The sequence below is a fragment of the Lethenteron reissneri genome, chromosome 24 (genome assembly GCF_015708825.2).
Source record: "Lethenteron reissneri isolate LAM-NWPU_2019-01 chromosome 24, ASM1570882v1, whole genome shotgun sequence".
Classification (NCBI taxonomy): domain Eukaryota; kingdom Metazoa; phylum Chordata; class Hyperoartia; order Petromyzontiformes; family Petromyzontidae; genus Lethenteron; species Lethenteron reissneri.
In genome coordinates this window covers 20,007,912-20,027,039 of record NC_083802.1, presented here as the reverse complement: position 1 = coordinate 20,027,039, position 19,128 = coordinate 20,007,912, and the positions used below count along the sequence as shown (strand labels likewise).

The following is a 19,128-nucleotide window of genomic DNA, read 5'->3' as shown; positions in this document are numbered from 1 at the left end:
AGAGCAATGATGGTGCAGGATGAGAGCGATGATGGTGCAGGATGAGAGCGATGGTGTGCGACGAAGGATGAAGGGGAGCGGGGAGCCGCGCCCGTAGTCGATGAGGCGAGGAACCGAGGAGGCGCGTGGGGCGATTGCATCCCCCCCCCCCCCCCCCGCGGAGCGAGATGAGAATCCATCCCCAGGAACTCACAAACTCCCCGCTCCATCTGCCGCGAGACAGCCTCCCCATAGCCACAGCTTCCCCAGCCATGACCGAACCACACACACACACACAGCCTAACCACATACCCAGCCTCCCTGTAGCCTTAGCCTATCGATACAGTGTCATAGACTAGCCATTGCCATAGCCTAACCTCAACGGTAATTATAGCCCAACCATGGCAACATCCCCTACTCTAACCATAACCTCCATACATTAATAGTCACAACTTGCTCCCAGCCATAGCCCTCTGCCTGCCCCCTAACCTGAAGTCACTGCTTTAACAGCTATACGAGTCAGGCCTGTAAGGGGGCTGGCCTGTAAGAGGTAAGGCAGTAGGGGGGGGTCAGGCAGTAGGGGGGGGTCAGGCAGTAGGGGTCAGGCTGTAGGGGTCAGGCTGTAGGGGTCAGGCTGTAGAGGTCAGGCTGTATTGGTCAGGCTGTAGGGGTCAGGCTGTATTGGTCAGGCTGTAGGGGTCAGGCTGTAGGAGTCAGGCTGTAGGGGTTAGGCTGTAGGGGTCAGGCTGTAGGGGGGGTCAGGCTGTAGGGGTCAGGCTGTAGGGGGGGGTCAGGCTGTAGGGGGGGGTCAGGCTGTATTGGTCAGGCTGTATTGGTCAGGCTGTAGGGGTCAGGCTGTAGGGGTCAGGCTGTAGGGGTCAGGCTGTAGGGGTCAGGCTGTAGGGGTCAGGCTGTAGGGGGGGTCAGGCTGTAGGGGGGGTCAGGCTGTAGGGGGGGTCAGGCTGTAGGGGGGGTCAGGCTGTATTGGTCAGGCTGTAGGGGTCAGGCTGTAGGGGTCAGGCTGTAGGGGTCATGCTATATTGGGTGGTCAATGTGAACGCTGCTGATCGCTGGCGTGAGAATCGGGTCGCTTCGCCGGTTTCATTACGCGAGCTCATGGCGAATAAAATTATTGAACAAAGGCCTCTAAAGACTCGGCAATTATTCCCAACACTTAGGGTGCGAAGAGCGCCCATTATGAGTTTCTCTTTTCACGTTTATTTATTCAGTGTTGGGAAGTTGCCCGGAAGCGACATCAGCGTTTGGCGGCGGCGGTGGCGAAGCGACGCGCTTGGCCGTGGAGCAGATGGGGGGGGGGGGGGTCTCAACAGAGGCAGCGCTGGAGATTAGCAGGGGACTGACGACCACGTTGGGGGTGCAGAGCCCCCCACTACCCCCCCCCCCAAACTCACTCTAAATTAAGCCCACGATCACACACGGGGTTCATCACGATCATCATTGACATAAATCACCACCATCATGGTCATCGCCACCATCGTCATATTCATAATACATTTTCATCATCGTCGACACCGTCACCATCATACTACACAATGTGGACTCATGGCGGGGGGAGGGGTGGAATGTTGGAGTTGGTGATGTTCATGGCAAGAGGAGGAAGAAGGGTCTAAAAAAAACAACCATCATCACCATCAATCACTCCCATCACAACATCGCTATCATAGTCAGCACCGTGATTCATATTGTCGCAGCGCCACCGCCAGCACGGCGATGATTAATATCTCGCTCTGCCTCTCCCGGAGCAGCGCTCGGTGCTCACGGCAGCAGCGGGGGGGGGGGGGGGGGCGCCGGAAAAACAAACACATCTTTAAATTCACTTTAGTGGTTATTACATCATTAATAATGGATACACATAGAGTGGAGGCGAGCGGGGAGCGCGCCACACAATCACCCGCCGCACAGCCTGCCGGGCACTGCTGCCCGCACGACGCGCACAAAGACAAAGATCCCCCATGAAGCCCCAACAGATTGTCTCTGTTTGTGGCAAGCATGGCGAGCGAGCAGCACCGATGAAGGCCGGCATAACGCCACCACCACCACGCCAGGCCGCCTTTGTCTCTGCAGTGCTGTCAGTCACACATCACACCAGGTACAGATTTATGACCGAGTCGACCTAGGCAGGGCCCAGGACCGGTTCAGATATTCGCTGTCACTGATATTGGTGTCGTGAGCGGGAATCAAACTCGGCCCGCCGGGTATTTTAGCGCAGTGCGCTAACCACTGCGCCACCGCTCCCCATGTGCGCACAAACACAGGCGGGGGAACACCATGCACGCCTAGCAACCACTCACGCCCACACGCACAACAGAGAGAATTAGAATCGCGCTCTCTCTCGTGTACAGATACAGTACACCTATATGAACACAGTACACACGTAGCAATACAGTACAAAAGACACACAAACGCAGCACACACGTGAATTCACTGCGCACAGACGCCGAACACCCACAGACGACGGTGGCGGCTTAGTATCCGATTGATGCAAATGTTGTTGATGTTTTGGCAGGGCCCAGTGCCGAACGCCGGATGAGAGATGATGGCCACAAACAGCGGTAGGAAATCCGACGGGGTGGTGGTTCATGTCGGGCCCCGAAACGGAGTGCGCGTGGAGTCATCACTGCCCCCCCCCTCCCGCTCCCGCTACTCCGAGTCCTGCGCTCATCTCTCACACGAGCCTCGGCAGCATCGGTGAACCGAGTACTTCGCCTCCCGCGGAGTGTGACGCGAGAGCCGACAGAAAGCTGGCACATCTCGTTGTAATCACGCGCGTCTCCCTTACGCGTCTGCTCTTCCCAGGCGTGCAGTTGTACCTGTGAGTAAGACTCGACCCCGTCATACGAATGTAGAATTGCCACCACTGCTGGCTCGGGGTTCTATACACGGGAGATGAGAGTCACTGTCTCGATGCTCCTTTGCGAGCAGCAGCCGGAATTCACTTCGGGTCCGACTTGGGGTGAACGCTGAACCCACGGGCGGCTTGAGAACGGCACGGGGACAAGAGGTGGGGGGAGGGGAGGGAGAGAGCGAGGACGACTACTTCCCGAGGACGACTACCTCCCAAGGTCCGCGGCCCCCCAATCCCAACGTGCCCCCCCCCCGTATCAGTACAGAAGCTAAGCTGCATCCCTATGTACGTGGCGAGGTGTGTGATAGGAGTGGGCTTTTGCGATGGGGGTTTGCGAGGTGTGACCTTTGGGTGTGCTGTGTTTGGGTGTGGGAGTGCGCGGTGTGGGAGTTGGGATGTGTGGGGGTGCTGCGGTGGTATGGTATCATGCCAACCTCCATCAAGATGACTCAACGTTGGCAAGAGGCGCATGGGTGTGGACAGGATGTGCGCGCGCGTTCACGTGGACACATGTGTGTGCGTGTGTGCACGTGTGCACGTGTGCGCGCGCGAGCAGCAGCACAACAGCGATTTACACAAACCAGCGACCCGAGTTGGACTCCTGACCACGGTTACAATCAATGGTGAGATCAGCACCCATATTGCGGGCCTCCATTAGACTGCCTCAGCCTTAAATGAGTACCTGGGGCCGTGGGGAAACGTGAGCAGTGGGGAGACAAAGGCGGCCAAGCGTGGATCTGGCCACCCCACTCCATCGCAGGTGCTGCTCGCTAACAGCACTTTCCCTAACAGCCTCTGTGGGCTACACGGGGGATCTTTGTCACCCTCCCCCCTCCACTTCCTACACACACGCGTAGGGATACAATCCCAGCCGTGGAATACGTGAGAGGAGAAGCAACCTCCTCCTCTGCTCCCCCTCCTCCTTCACCCTCCCTTCCCCCACATCTCCTGACCCCCCCTCCCCCCAACATCCTCTACCCGCCAGCGCCCCCCGTTTCTCTCTCGTACCAAGCCGAGTTGCTCACTGCCCCCACCTTCCTCCATCCTCCCTCCCTCCACAGCCCCTCCCCGCTCTACTGCTCAATGACTCCCGGTGCTGCCCATGACGCACTGCTCCATGCAGATTCATCCGATTACACAACGCGGTACGGGGAGGCACGGACAGGAGAGGGAGGGGGTTACGGGAAGTAATAGGGGGAGGGGGGAAGAAGACGGGAGACGGTGGGGAGGGGGGGTGCAGGGGGGGGTGCAGGGGGGGGGTGCAGGGGGGGTGCAGGGGGGGGGGGGGTCGCGGATCTTCAAACTCCCCGAGCGGTAGCGCCCTGCTCCTAAAACCACCCAGCGCGGAGTCCTACAGCCAGCGAGGGCTCGCCACGACCCTGCCATAGTCATGTGGAATTTACACTGCGAGCCCAAGGCTCCGTTAAGAGGCCATGAGGCAGGAGAAGAAATGCCACATTGCTGTGGCGAGTAATAGCCTCTGCAGTGGATAATATCCGCTGTTGTCTAAATCTGGATCGTGTTGATTCGCGGCTAGAGGCGGGGGGGGGGATCACCACCCCCCGCCCTCCCCCTCCCCTCCCACAGCCAATTACCGCGGGGTCAGGGGTCGCGCTGCGCGGTTAAGTGACCACATTTATGAGCGGTAATTACGCGCGTGCCGTGTTTATTTGCGAGCGAGCGCCGCCGACACCACGCGCGGACACCGCAACCAGACGGGGGAGAGAGGCGAGAGTCGGGGAAGAGAGAGGGGAGAGAGGGGAGAGAGTCGAGAGAGGGATGGTATAGAGACGGCAGAGTCAGGAGGAGCGAGTCGGATGCGTGACCCCGAATCGATGAGAATATTCAACCATTCTGCTGGGAATGTGGTAAGGTAGGAAAGGGGGGGGGGGGGGGCTGCTGGATCAATTATCCTTTAAAGGGACCGTGGGAACTTCTTCATAAATCCTGGAGTGGATCTCGCGGCGGGCGAGGACTCGGAGCGCAGGGATTGCGTGGTGCCAAGTTCCGATGGGGGGCGCGATGACGAGAGACGGGGAGGGCGTGAGAGCGAGGGAGGTGCGGGCTGAGAGATGAGAGATGAGGGTTGGGGAGACGACACGAGAGAGAGGTGAGATTGTGAGGGGTGATTGACAGGCGAGCAGTGAGAGGCTGAGCCAGCCGAATCGGAATTTGACTTTGCGCGAGTTCCTGCTCGCAGGGTGAAGGGCGAGGAGGCAAACCCCACACCCCGCACCCATTCCCCTATAGCCAACCCCACACCCCGCACCCATTCCCCTATAGCCAACCCCACACCCCGCACCCATTCCCCTATAGCCAACCCCACACCTCCACCCGCACCCATTCCCCTATAGCCAACCCCACACCCCGCACCCATTCCCCTATAGCCAACCCCACACACCTCCACCCGCACCCATTCCCCTATAGCCAACCCCACACCTCCACCCGCACCCATTCCCCTATAGCCAACCCCACACCCCGCACCCATTCCCCTATAGCCAACCCCACACACCTCCACCCGCACCCATTCCCCTATAGCCAACCCCACACCCCGCACCCATTCCCCTATAGCCAACCCCACACACCTCCACCCCGCACCCATTCCCCTATAGCCAATCCCACACCCCGCACCCATTCCCCTATAGCCAACCCCACACACCTCCACCCCGCACCCATTCCCCTATAGCCAACCCCACACCCCGCACCCATTCCCCTATAGCCAATCTCACACCTTCACCCGCACCCATTCCCCTATAGCCAACCCCGCACCCATTCCCCTATAGCCAACCCCACACCCCGCACCCATTCCCCTATAACCAACCCCACACACCTCCACCTGCACCCATTCCCCTATAGCCAACCCCACACCCCGCACCCATTCCCCTATAGCCAACCCCACACACCTCCACCCCGCACCCATTCCCCTATAGCCAACCCCACACCCCGCACCCATTCCCCTATAGCCAATCTCACACCTTCACCCGCACCCATTCCCCTATAGCCAACCCCGCACCCATTCCCCTATAGCCAACCCCACACCCCGCACCCATTCCCCTATAACCAACCCCACACACCTCCACCCGCACCCATTCCCCTATAGCCAACCCCACACCCCGCACCCATTCCCCTATAGCCAATCCCACACCTTCACCCGCACCCATTCCCCTATAGCCAACCCCGCACCCATTCCCCTATAGCCAACCCCACACCCCGCACCCATTCCCCTATAACCAACCCCACACACCTCCACCCGCACCCATTCCCCTATAGCCAACCACACACCTCCACCCCGCACCCATACCCCTATAGCCAACCCCGCACCCATTCCCTATAGCCAACCCCACACACCTTCACCCCGCACCCATTCCCCAATAGCCAACCCCACACCCCGCATCCATTCCCCTATAGCCAAGCCCACCCAAACATTTATCAATCCTATAGCCAAACCTATCACCCCAAATCCAGCCCAGCCATATATCCAAACCAAACCAAGACATGACACTCAGACCCATAACCAAACCCGACACCACACCACAACAAACCCAACCCCGACGCGAAACCCCGCTCGACCCCACGCGGATCGGGTGACCGTGAGACCAAGTCCGCAGATCGCCGTGGAGAGACAGCGAGGGAGGAGGAGGGGGGCGGGGGGCTCCGACACGAACTCGAAGTGTGAAGGAACACGGGGGGGAGGGCACGAGAGGGATTCTGGAGCAGAGACACCACACGCGCGCGCGGTGTTTCCGTGTCTGAGTCAGGCGGGGTGTGATGGAGGCCGTGATAGCGACGGCGAGGATGGTAGCGAACGGGGATCGAGCAGCCAACCTCCCACCTCCCCCACCGCCCCCTCCCCCCGTCTCTAAATGCCCAGCAAACATTGACACGAGGATGATGTTTGATGTTTGCGATCTCCTCTTAATCCCGTCCCGCCGCTCGATGCTCCGGGACGCGTCCCGTAATCGACTCGGCATCCCTCCAGCACGACTCGCCCCCCCCCCCCACTGCCACCAACACCGCGGCACCACTGCAACCACCGCCGCTGTGGATTTTCTCGCTTCGCACTGGATGTTTCACCCCCGACGGCTGACGGGATCCATTCACGCGGCGATCGGCGGCATCATCAGCAGAAGTGCGTTGTTGATCATATCCGCTGTTGTGTTAGGAGCACCGATTGGGGCCTGCACGGCGAACGAGGCTTGGTGTGGCTGCCACCCTCGCCGCGGCCGCTTCTGTCTCTCCATTGCTGATGATACTTACATGGGGACATGGCTGCAAGCCATGGCTGGGAATCGAATCCAGGTCGTCGAGTTTGCGGTGCAGTGCACTAACCACTACACTAGCCGCTACACTAACCACTACACTAGCCGCTACACTAGCCACTACACTAACCACACTACACTAGCCACTACACTCACCACTACACTAACCGCTACACCAGCCACTACACTAACCGCTACACCAGCCACTACACTAACCGCTACACCAGCCACTACACTAACCGCTACACTAGCCACTACACTAACCACGACAACAGCCACTACACTAGCCACTACACTCACCACTACACCAGCCGCTACACCAGCGACTACACTAACCGCTACACTAGCCGTTACATTAACCACAAAAACTCCCCTTATAGGCTGACCAGACTGTTGGGGAAAGAGGCATCCATTGAGTAGGTACGCAAAAATCTATCAAAACGTGACCCCTCCCCCCTCCCTGTACGCACGCGTACTTTTTACACCCCCCCCCCCCGAATCCTATAGAACGGCCGATATTTAATCCACGCAGAAACGATCACGGATTAATAATATTAACGTGTTTAAGCAAACAGACAGTCCACCGCCGGACTAACTCATTTTAATGCCAATGTAGGCACATTATTGTCGAGGCTTCAACCCCTCCCCCCCGTTTCCTATGCGTACATTGTCAGTAGAGCCCCATACGCAAGCATACGCATGTGGGCTAACCCCCCTCTCCCCACTCAATGCGTACCTACTAAATGGATGGCCCCAAAGTGCTGTTCGTGAGCACCTTTGAAGGCACACGAGGGGGTGGATGGCCAACACCACGCCCGGCTGCCTTTGTGTCCCCAATGGTGATGATATGGACATATCGCACCAGATACTAAATTAAAGCTGAGTAGACCTAGGGGAGGCCCAGGACCGGTTCAAATATGTGCTCACGGTTGTTGGTCGTGAGTGGGAATTGAACTCGGGTGGCTCGTAGTGCGGCGTGCTAACCGCTGCGCCACCGCTCCCCCTACTTTACCCCCCCCCCCCCATACACACCTCCCCTTTCCCACCCCTCTCACCCCCGTCCATCATCGCCTTCTCATATCGCGTTTCCCAAAATCCACTCACTCGCACTGCCCCCCTAGCCCCGCCCCCCGCCCCTCCATGACCTCTCCCCCGACTCCTCAACCTCAAATCTCCAGAGGCCCCACCACCCCCATCACTACCCCCACACCATCATCACCATCCCACAACCACCTCATTTCACCATCACCAATAATCACCACCATCATCACCGCGACACATCCCTCGCCACTAACACCATCAGCTAACACCACTACCATTACTACCGAACCCCAGTCACTAACACCACCACCACCATCACCACTGTCTCCTCCCCACCACGAGCTAATCTCGCCTGTCTGTGGGCGCCATCAGCCCTGCCCCGACTCGCAGGGCTCACACACTCATAGAACAAAGACCCCCCGTGTAGCCTTGAACAAACTGTTGGGGCAAGTGCTCTAAGCGAGCACCAATGAAGGCCGGAAGGGCACACGAGGGGCTGGGTGGCCAGCACCACAGGCAACCGCCGCTGTCTCCCCAGCGCTGTTTACGCACCACGCGGGGTAATGATTTGAGGCCGAGTCGACCTCGGGGAGGGTCCCAGGACAGGTTCAAATAATCGTCAGTGGTGGTGTTGGCCGTGAGCGGGAATCGAACTCCGATCACCGCGCTCGCACTCACTCACGACACGGCAGCACGTTGTCGTGGTCGTGGCGATTGTGGTGGTGGTGGTGATTGTGGTGGTGGTGATTGTGGTGATTGTGGTGGTGATTGTGATTGTGGTAGTGGTAATTGTGGTAGTGGTGGTGGTAATTGTGGTAGTGGGGGTGGTGATTGTGGTGGTGATGATTGTGGTAGTGATGATTGCGGTAGTGGTGATTGTGGCAGTGGTGATTGTGGCAGTGGTGATTGTGGCGGTGGTGATTGTGGCGGTGGTGATTGTGGTGGTGGTGATTGTGGTGGTGGTAGTGATTGTGGCAGTGGTGGTAGTGATTGTGGTGGTGGTAGTGGTACTTGTGGTAGTGGTACTTGTGGTAGTGGTAGTGGTAGTGGTACTTGTGGTAGTGGTGGTGGTGATTGTGGTGGTAATTGTGGTGGTGGTGATTGTGGTGGTGATTGTGGTAGTGGTGGTGGTGATTGTGGTGATTGTGGTGGTGGTGATTGTGGTGGTGGTGATTGTGGTGGTGGTGATTGTGGTGGTGGTGATTGTGGTGGTGGTGATTGTGGTGGTGGTGATTGTGGTGGTGGTGATTGTGGTGGTGGTGATTGTGGTAGTGATGATTGCGGTAGTGGTGATTGTGGCAGTGGTGATTGTGGCAGTGGTGATTGTGGCGGTGGTGATTGTGGTGGTGGTGATTGTGGTGGTGGTGATTGTGGTGGTGGTAGTGATTGTGGCAGTGGTGGTAGTGATTGTGGTGGTGGTAGTGGTACTTGTGGTAGTGGTAGTGGTACTTGTGGTAGTGGTAGTGGTACTTGTGGTAGTGGTGGTGGTGATTGTGGTGGTAATTGTGGTGGTGGTGATTGTGGTGGTAATTGTGGTGGTGGTGATTGTGGTGGTGATTGTGGTGGTGATTGTGGTAGTGGTGGTGGTGATTGTGGTGATTGTGGTGGTGGTGATTGTGGTGGTGGTGATTGTGGTGGTGGTGATTGTGGTGGTGGTGATTGTGGTGGTGGTGATTGTGGTGGTGGTGATTGTGGTGGTGGTGATTGTGGTGGTGGTGATTGTGGTGGTGGTGATTGTGGTGGTGATTTCCTCATTGCGCCTGATACGGACATCGCCCGCCGCGCGCGGACGCGAACCCGCGGGGGGGGGGGGGCTGCGGGGTCCGGGGCGAGGGTGGCGAGGAGCGGAAGCAGAGTGACCTCACCGCGCTGGAATTCGCGAATCCAGTGCCCCCAGCCACGGTACACGCACAGGTGTGTGCACAGGTAGGGGCATGCGGGTACTTGCACAGGTCCACACGCGTGTCTACACAGACGTGTACGTATGTGTACCCACAGACATATAGACACGTACATACCGAGGGATACACATGTAGATACGCGTGTTCTCACACACGCACAGCTACAATGTACTCGTGTGCAGCTACACGCATGGCCGCACACGCCGATTGTTCCCGGGGTTGATGGAGACATTGTAAAGAGCAAAGGGCTAGCGATGATGCAACACGATAAGCACGTAGATGCAAATAGTCACACACGCACACCACAAAGACTCACACACACAAACCGTAGGCACCACACACACACTTTCACACACGCACCGACACCCCACGCACACCCCCCACACGCGCGCACCCCCCACACGGGCGCACACCACACACCCGTCTTCCCGATAGCTTTATAACAAATCCTCAAAACGTTCTTCAATCACATTGTGGCCTTTAAAGGAAACAATATAATAGACAACGTTTCGGGCAATGAACCATAGTCATCGCACACTTATAGACCGTTGGGACAAGCGCTGTGAGCGAGCACCTACGAAGGCCAGCACGGCGGGGGTGGGTAGGACGGAGTGGTCAAGATCACACCTGGCTGATGTTGCCACACGACACCAGGAGCGGCTCGGACAGCCCTCACTGGTGCTGCTGCTGGCCGTGAGCGGGGAATAGAACTCGGTTCGCCCGGTTCGTAGCGCAGTGCGCTAACCACTGCGCCACCGCTCCCCGCAATCTCACACACACACACGCAACGCGGGCGGCGGTGGCGGAGCGTGGTTGGGGTTGGGCCCTGCGAGGCGTCTGGGGCCCTGCGGCCCGTGGGGCCCTGCGGCCGTGGGCCCCGGGCCAGCGGCCCCCCGACACACACTCGGTAGGCACGCCGCGTCGCCCTGCACACCGACAACACAGCGCCACCCAGCCGAGAGCCGTGAGCAGACTGTCGGGGCAAATGCTGTCAGCGAGCACCTATTAAGGCAGGCACGACACGTCGGCAAATACTATGTTCAGCCGCCTTTGTCTTCCCAGCGCTGATGTTTGCACACTGTACCAGATACTCCATTAAGACAGTCGACCTAGGGGAGGGCACAAGATCGGTTCAGCTATTCGCTGTCACTGATGTTGGTCGTGAGTGGGAATTGAACTCGGATGGCCGGGTTCGTAGTGCAGTGCGCTACCCACTCCGCCAGCGGACCCCACACTAACACACACACAGACACGCGCCTGCGATCACATGCACAGACATTCATGCGGACACACCCATTCATACACACACTCACAATCACTTCCATTCACAATCACTCGCACACATTCACACACTTGTACAAACACACTGGCGAACAAAGACGCACACTCATTCAAACGCGCTCACCACACCATCCCATCTCATCCACTCTCGCACGCACTCACACACACACGCACTCACACACACACTCACACACCATTCACGGATACCTATTCACGCACAAAGGTTCACATACACTTACCAACTCGCACGCACGCAGGCATGCACAGCAGCAGCGCACAAAGATCCCCCGTCAAGCCTTACCAGACTGTTGGGGCAAGGGCTGTTAACGAGCACCTAAGAAGGCCGACACGGGGGTGGGTGGCCAGAACCACGCAAGGCCGCCTTTGTCTCCCTCGTGGCGATGTTTACATATCGCACCCAGTACTCATTTGAGGCCGAGTCGACCTAGATGAGGCCCAGGACCGGTTCAGATAATCGCCACTGGTGTTGGCCGTGAGTGGGAAGAACTCGGGTCGCCGGGTTCGTAGTGCAGCGCGCTAACCGCTGCACCACCGCTCCCCACACACACAATCACACACAATGACACACACAAACACTCACAAACACACAATCACACACACACCATCACATACACACCATCACACACACAAACACACCATCACACACCATCATACAAACACACACACCATCTCACACACAAACACACCATCACACACCATCACACCATCACACACCATCATACACACAAACACACCATCACACACACAAACACACCATCACACACACAAACACACCATCACACACACAAACACACCATCACACACACACACACCATCACACACACAAACACCCCATCATACACACAATCACACACACACCACACACACACAATCACACACACACACACCATCACACTCCTCGATCGCCTCCCGCAGCTTCCCACGACCCCCCGCCTCTCGTCCCCCACCCAAGCCGGCGCCTCTCGCAGGCGTCTCAACAACAACAGCAGCAACAACAACATCAACAACACCAGCAGCAGCAGCAAGAACAACAGCAAGAACAACAGCAGACGCGTCCCCTTGGGGACCGGGTCCTCCACCGACCCCCTTCACCGCCCCTCCAGACCTCCTCACCCCCCCACACCCTCGCCCGGCGTCGTCTCCATTCCAGGCCCCATCAATCCCTCTACATTCCTCATCACCCTCCCCCCATCATCTCCCACCCATCACAGTACCATCACCTCCTCACCATGCCCCATCACAATCCCTCGACTTATGAACGCATCTTCTGACACCCACCACTTCCAATGAAGCTTCGTCACCTCTTCCACATACCCCATCATCATCATCAGACCTCCTCACCAGCCTCCCATCACCATCCCCCCGACAACCATCAGCACACATCGCCAGCAACATCACCAGCAACATCACCTTCCTCCATCACGGCACGGGGGAGGCGGCTGGGGGGGGGGGCTGGGCTTAGCCTCACCGCGGGTTGCTGCTGTTCCAGTAGACGGCGTGGCGGCCTCCCGCCACGGCCGGGGCCGCCTCGTGGCCCCCTCCCTCCAGCGGAGACGGGCAGCTCGGAGACACCAACACCATCACCAGCGCCACCATCACCACCATCACCTCCAGCAGCAGCGGCGGCAGCGCTCCCATCGCGACGCGAGGAGAACGCAAGAGGAGGGGGAGGAGGAGGAGGGGGGGGACGGAGGAGCTCACGGATGGAGCAACTCACAGACGGAGGAGCCCCGAGACGGGGAAGTCCACGGACGGAGGAGCGCAGAGACGGAGGGAACGCGAATCGAGGAGCGCAGAGACGGAGCGGCCAAGGGGTGGAGCGGGACAGGGGGGAGCGGTGGGGTCCCGAATAGGGGGGTCTCGAATAGGGGGGGGGTCTCCTCTGCAACGGAGTCGTGCGACTCGACTGAACCCCGGGGGGGGGGGGGGGGGGCAGGCGATAGGAGACGAGTCGGCGGACCGCGCTGCTGACCGCGATCCTCCCGGGTTCGCGTCCGGGCCCGAGTGAGTGGCGGCTCCCGGCGCGCGAGCTTCGCGTGCCCCGCGAGGGCGGGGCCATAGAGGGGCGGGGTCACGGGGGGTGTGGGCGGGGCTACGGCGGGGGGGGGGGCGCACCCCAGTCCCACCCGTGCACCGGGCGGCCCAATCACGAGCCTCGTACCGTGTAGCCGCGTCTCGGGGAGCCAATCACGGCGGGCGGCGAAAATTACCGTGAAGCCGCCTCGGGTGTGGAGCCCCGCCCCTCGACGGGTAGCCCCGCCCCCTCGCGCCCCTGGCCCCGCCCAGCCAGGGACACGTGCATCCCGGTCGTCAATTACAGCACGAAGCCCAATGAAAACCGTTCATCAGCACAGAGAAGCAATTAGCCGGTAATTACCGGTACGATTTGCATTTACATTGCAGTGGCGACGCAGGCAATTAATGCAGATTAAATATTAACAACGAAAACAAACTGCGAAACGAACGGCGCGCGTTACAACGCGCGCGAGTGCCGCCCTTGGAGGTCTGGACCGGGCAGCCCTCGCGTTGATGATGATGATGTTGGGAGCGAATGCGCTGATGATGATGTTGGGAACGAATGCGCTGATGATGATGATGATGTTGGGAACGAATGCGCTGATGATGATGATGATGTTGGGAACGAATGCGCTGATGATGATGATGTTGGGAGCGAATGCGCTGATGATGATGATGATGTTGGGAGCGAATGCGCTGATGATGATGATGATGGGGCTGCAGAGTCCTGTGCCCAGAGATCCGGGAACTGGAGGATGATAAGTTCACATCCCAGTTTATGGTGGGCTCAGCTCATCGGCATGAATTCATAATCAGCATAATGATCACCATCAGTCAATCATCATCATTCAATGCATTATTCATCCATCAATAGTATTAATATGATCATCATCAGCAGCAGCAGCAGGCCATCATAATCATACACAACATCAACAGTTCATTATTTCTATAATCATCATCAACATATCTCGGGGTTGATAAAGCCACTTTGTAGGTCGCCCTGTGCTAGTTTGGTTCCTGTCATCAGAATGTGGAATTTCCACCGTGGCGGGTTCACGAAGTGGGCGCCCAATCATCGCCCATCAGCTCAGTGACGTCACCGGAGCCGCGCGCCCTCTCGGGCAGCGACGGGGCGACTCCTTCCACCCCTCGCCAGCGTCACCCGCTAGCACCACCCCCACTCTCACCTCGCCCCCCCTCTCTGTCTCTGTGTCTCTCTCCTGATGATGCTCGCTCCCCTGCGTCATCACGAGACGAGGAGGAATCCGTTCGGAAATCTCGCACAGCAGTGCGACCCCCCCTCCAGCCCCCTTCGTGTGAGTCAGAACGGCCCGCGGAAGAAGATTTCACGGAATGACTTCTGAGAGCCTTTCACGTAACCTCTGTTCGGCAGCACAGCGGGTTGCCACAAATAAAATGCAAAAGCAATTTAAGTAATAATAATGCACATTTGTAAGTCGCATTTCATCGGTAGCTCGCAATGCGCCACGTGTATGTAAAGTAGAAAACAAATGAAGCTGCGGGGTACACAGGGCCAGGGGGGTGAAGACCACTTGAGAGAGGCGAGTTTTCAAGGCAGAGCTGGAATGTCGCTACCGACTCGGGTGGGTGGCAGCGGTGTTGATGGTCCCCGTCATTCGTGGCTGGGCCGAGACGGTCGTCCACTCGAGATCCCGGCTTAGTCACAGGCCTCGAGGGAGTGCCGCCACCTCAAGCCCCCAACGCCTCACGTGTACTCTCACGGATTATTAACCCGTTACTAACCCAGCGAAGCCTCACTGCGTCCTCAGACTTGTTTTGTTTCAAGGAGGGGTCTTCTCCTCTTGATATGACCATTGACGCGAGAGAGAGAGGGGGGGGGGGGTGACGTGCAGCGCCTGGAGATTCCGAGGCATCGTAGTCGCTGTGCGATGGTGATGATGGTGATGGTGCGATGGTGATGATGCTGATGGTGCGATGGTGATGGTGCGATGTTGATGATGCGAGGGTGATGATGGTGATGGTGCGATGGTGATGGTGCGATGTTGATGATGCGAGGGTGATGGTTTCGAGAATATAGTAGATATTCCGTCCTGAGTCATGTCGCCACATCTGTGTGTTGGTGTTAACGGGGCCGATGTCGTGAGGGTGACACGAGAGTTTATCCGTCCCGAGTTGTGATTAGCGCGAGCCCGGGGTTAATTGGTCTCCGAGCGACAGCGGCCACGGAACACGTGACTTCTTCTTGGGCAGCAACACAAATTACTGACCTCTTGACAACCATGGGGAAAGGGGCCGTGGGGGGGGGGGGGCTGGTGAGCAGGGGGCCCTGAGGGACAGGACAAGAGGTGGGAGGGGGGTGCAGAGGACAGAGATCGTGCCGGGAAGCAGTGACCGCCATCTGGCGGAACACTGCGTGCGTGTGTGCGGGGTGTGCGCTGGGGTGTGTGGCGGTGTGCGCGATGTGAGTGTGTATACTGGTGTGCGGGGTCAGGTGAGTCGGGGGTGCTGTGTGGGGTATGTCGAAGTAGGTGAGGTCTGCGTGGTGTGGTATGCGGCGTAATGGGAGTGAGGTGAGCTGTGCGTGGTGAGGTGAGCTGTGTGTGGTGAGGTGTGCGGTGCGGTATGGGGCGAGGGTTGGAGGGGAGGCACAGCTGCCCCCCTGCCCAGGGGGAGGGAACTGGAGTGGTCTCTCAGCAGGCGCACGAGGGACCTCCTCTCCTCCATCAACGCCACCAACACCAGCACGGCCTGACGACTCACACACTCACACTGACACTCTCACACTCACACTGACACACTCGCACTCACACTGACACACACACTCACACTGATACACACACACTCACACTTACACACACACTGACACACACACACACGCACACACACTCACACTGACAACAACAACCGCCATTCGCCACTAAGTGGCGGTGACGTCACCACGATGCTTGTGCCAGGCCAAGTGCACCTTGAGGCCACGTGAAGTGTCGAACGCCCGCTGGCAGGAGGTCACGGGGCAGACCCAGGTGCCACGGGTCGACTGACCGAGATGACCGAGATGACTGGCTGATGCACCACCTGTGCCCCCTACTGTACCAACTTGCTGTGCTTTAGCCACCCGGCGCTCCGCTCGTTGTTGTGAGCGTCGCTCCTCCGCCCTCCGTTGTTGTTGGAGGGCGACTGCCTCCAACTGCCCAGTAGCGTCCTTCACGAGCCTCCTCCACAGAGGCCGATCTTGACACCGCTGGTACCAGTCATCGGTAAGTCCACTCAGTTCCATATCCTTCTGTACCACATCAGTCCATCTCTTCTCTAGCCCGTGCACCACCTCTATGGGGCGAAACATGAGCTTCTTGGGCAGGCCGTGGCTGAGAATGCGGGCTACACGACCCAGCCAACGCAGCCTCGCCTGCTGGAGAAGCTCACCAGATCTTCCTGTGAGCTCGCACAATCTGTGAGCTCGCACAATCCAGCCTGGTTAAGATGGATCTTCGGCAGGCCAACCTAAACGTTTCAGGGAGGGCATAACTGTGACTGAGAAGACACGGAGCTTCTTACGGAGAGATAGAGCAAACAGCTTCCACACAGCGTTACGCAGCCGATGAAAGGATATAATGCCACTCGACTGATTCGGAGATCTCTGCTGCCAGACCGGAGATGGTCATAAGGACACTACTCAGGTATGGAAACTTCTCCACTCTCTCCATAATTGCCCCATCACTCACTGACACACGCGCACAAGGCGGGATGAGCGGCGGGGCTGTAGCCCCCCCCCCCCCTTCTCGATCTCCCCGTGTTGAGAAGTAACGCAGCAGCCCAGCAGACGATGTCTCCGTCACATGTCTGTACATTTGTATCGGCCACACCGCCTTCTGGGCGTGCGTACTTTGGGTAGCATTGGTTCAACACAATCAAACCCCCCCTGGCCCGGTTTGGACAGTCAGCGTCTCATCAGCAGGTTCAGGCTTGCTGGAGCCCATGCCGTGTAACTGCCTGGTGTGTGTGCGATGCCTCGTGTCGATGAGTTGGCTCATCATCATCAGCTGCTGCTGCCGGCACAGCGAGGAGTGAGGTGGTGACCGCGCGAGCTGCGTGGACTCTCCCCGCTCGCACGAACGCGGGGCGACGTCGCATCAACACTCCTGGCCCTGACCCAGCGGTGAAAATTCCACATTCCCATGACAGCGGCCAGTCTATCCATAGAACAACAAAGTGGTACTCTTTTTTGACAGCTTGTGAGTAATGATGATTGGTCGAGATCCCCTCCTGGGTCTCTTCTCTCAATCGCTCCCTCGTCTCCCCTCCAGTCTCCCTCCTCGCACTGCTCTCCTCTAGAACTGTCGCCTCCCTCCCTTCTCCCCCCCCCTCTCTCCGCATGCTCCTTTCCCGTCTCACCTCTCTATCGTCGTCTTCTTCTTGTCTCTGTTCCCCACGAATACCATCCCATCTTCTCCCCCATCTACCCCAATCTCTCCTCTCTCCATCGCTCCACCTCGCAGTGCTCCCTTCGCGGTCTCCCGGCCTCATCTCGAGTCTCTCTTCTCCCGTCTCCCATCTCGTCCCCCATTTTTCTTCCCGTCTCCGCTCTTCCCACCCAATCTATCTCCTGTCCCCACTGCTCTCCCCTCTCCCCCGTCTCCCCTCTGGACCCCTCTCCATCTCTTTCTTATCGCCCCCGACCCCCCCTCCCCCCGCGCGCCGGGTCGTCTGGGCGCTGCTCGTAATGAACGCGCCCGCGCCTTCCTCCGCCTCCATTCATTGCGCATTCTCGAACGCGCTCGTTACGGGGTTCGTGGGGGGGCGCAAGGCGAGGGGGGGGGGGGTGCCGGGGGGGGGGGGAGCACGCGGGGCGGGGCCTCTGATTGGAGCCTGGAGAAGGGGCGGGGGAGGAGGACGCGGGGAGGGGGTGGGGTTTACGAGCTAATGTACGTGTGCGTGTGTGTGCGTGTGTGGTGCGTGTGTGTGTGCGTGTGTGGTGCGTGTGTGTGCGTGTGTGGTGCGTGTGTGTGCGTGTGTGGTGCGTGTGCGTGCGTGTGTGGTGCGTGTGTGGTGTGTGCGCGTGTGTGGTGCGTGTGTGGTGCGTGTGTGTGTGCGTGTGTGGTGCGTGTGTGTGCATGTGTGTGTGGTTGCATGTGTGTGTGGTGCGTGTGTGGTGCGTGTGCGCGTGTGTGCGTGTGTGGTCCGTGTGTGGTGCGTGTGTGTTGCGTGTGCGCGTGTGTGCGTGTGTGTGGTGCGTGTGTGGTCCGTGTGTGTGTGGTGCGTGTGTGTGGGGCGTGTGTGTGGTGCGTGTGCATGTGTGGTGCGTGTGTGTGATGCATGTGTGGTGCGTGTGTGTGCGTGTGTGGTGCGTGTGTGGTGCGTGTTTGGTGCATGTGTGTGCGTGTTTGGTGCGTGTGTGTGGTACGGGTGTGTGCGTGTGTGGTGCGTGTGTGTGCGTGTGTGGTGCGTGTGTGTGCGTATGTGGTGCGTGTGTGTGCGTGTGTGGCTCGTGTGTGGTGTGTGTATGTGGTGCGTGTGTGGTGCGTGTGTGTGCGTGTGTGGTGCGTGTGTGTGCGTGTGTGGTGCGTGTGTGGTGCATGTGTGTGCGTGTGTAGTGCGTGTGTGTGGTACGGGTGTGTGCGTGCGTGGTGCGTGTGTGTGCGTATGTGTGTGCCTGTGTGGTGCGTGTGTAGTGCGTGTGTGGTGCGTGTGTGTGCATGTGTGTGTGGTTGCATGTGTATGTGGTGCGTGTGTGGTGCGTGTGTGTGCGTGTGTGGTCCGTGTGTGGTGCATGTGTGTTGTGTGT

The 19,128-nt window shown here is 58.6% G+C and overlaps 1 protein-coding gene across 3 annotated transcripts in view; it reads right to left on the bottom strand.

The window, feature by feature from the left end:
- LOC133346781 (ephrin-A3-like) overlaps window positions 1-13,276 on the bottom strand; it is a 37,712-nt gene extending 24,436 nt beyond the window's left edge. For all 3 annotated transcript variants that reach the window (XM_061558641.1, XM_061558642.1, XM_061558643.1), the window contains exon 1: window positions 12,817-13,276. In XM_061558641.1, coding sequence (XP_061414625.1) covers window positions 12,817-12,986 — 170 coding nt within the window. In that variant the 5' untranslated portion in view covers window positions 12,987-13,276. The remainder of the gene's footprint in view (window positions 1-12,816) is intronic.
- Between the last annotated feature and the right edge of the window lie 5,852 nt (window positions 13,277-19,128).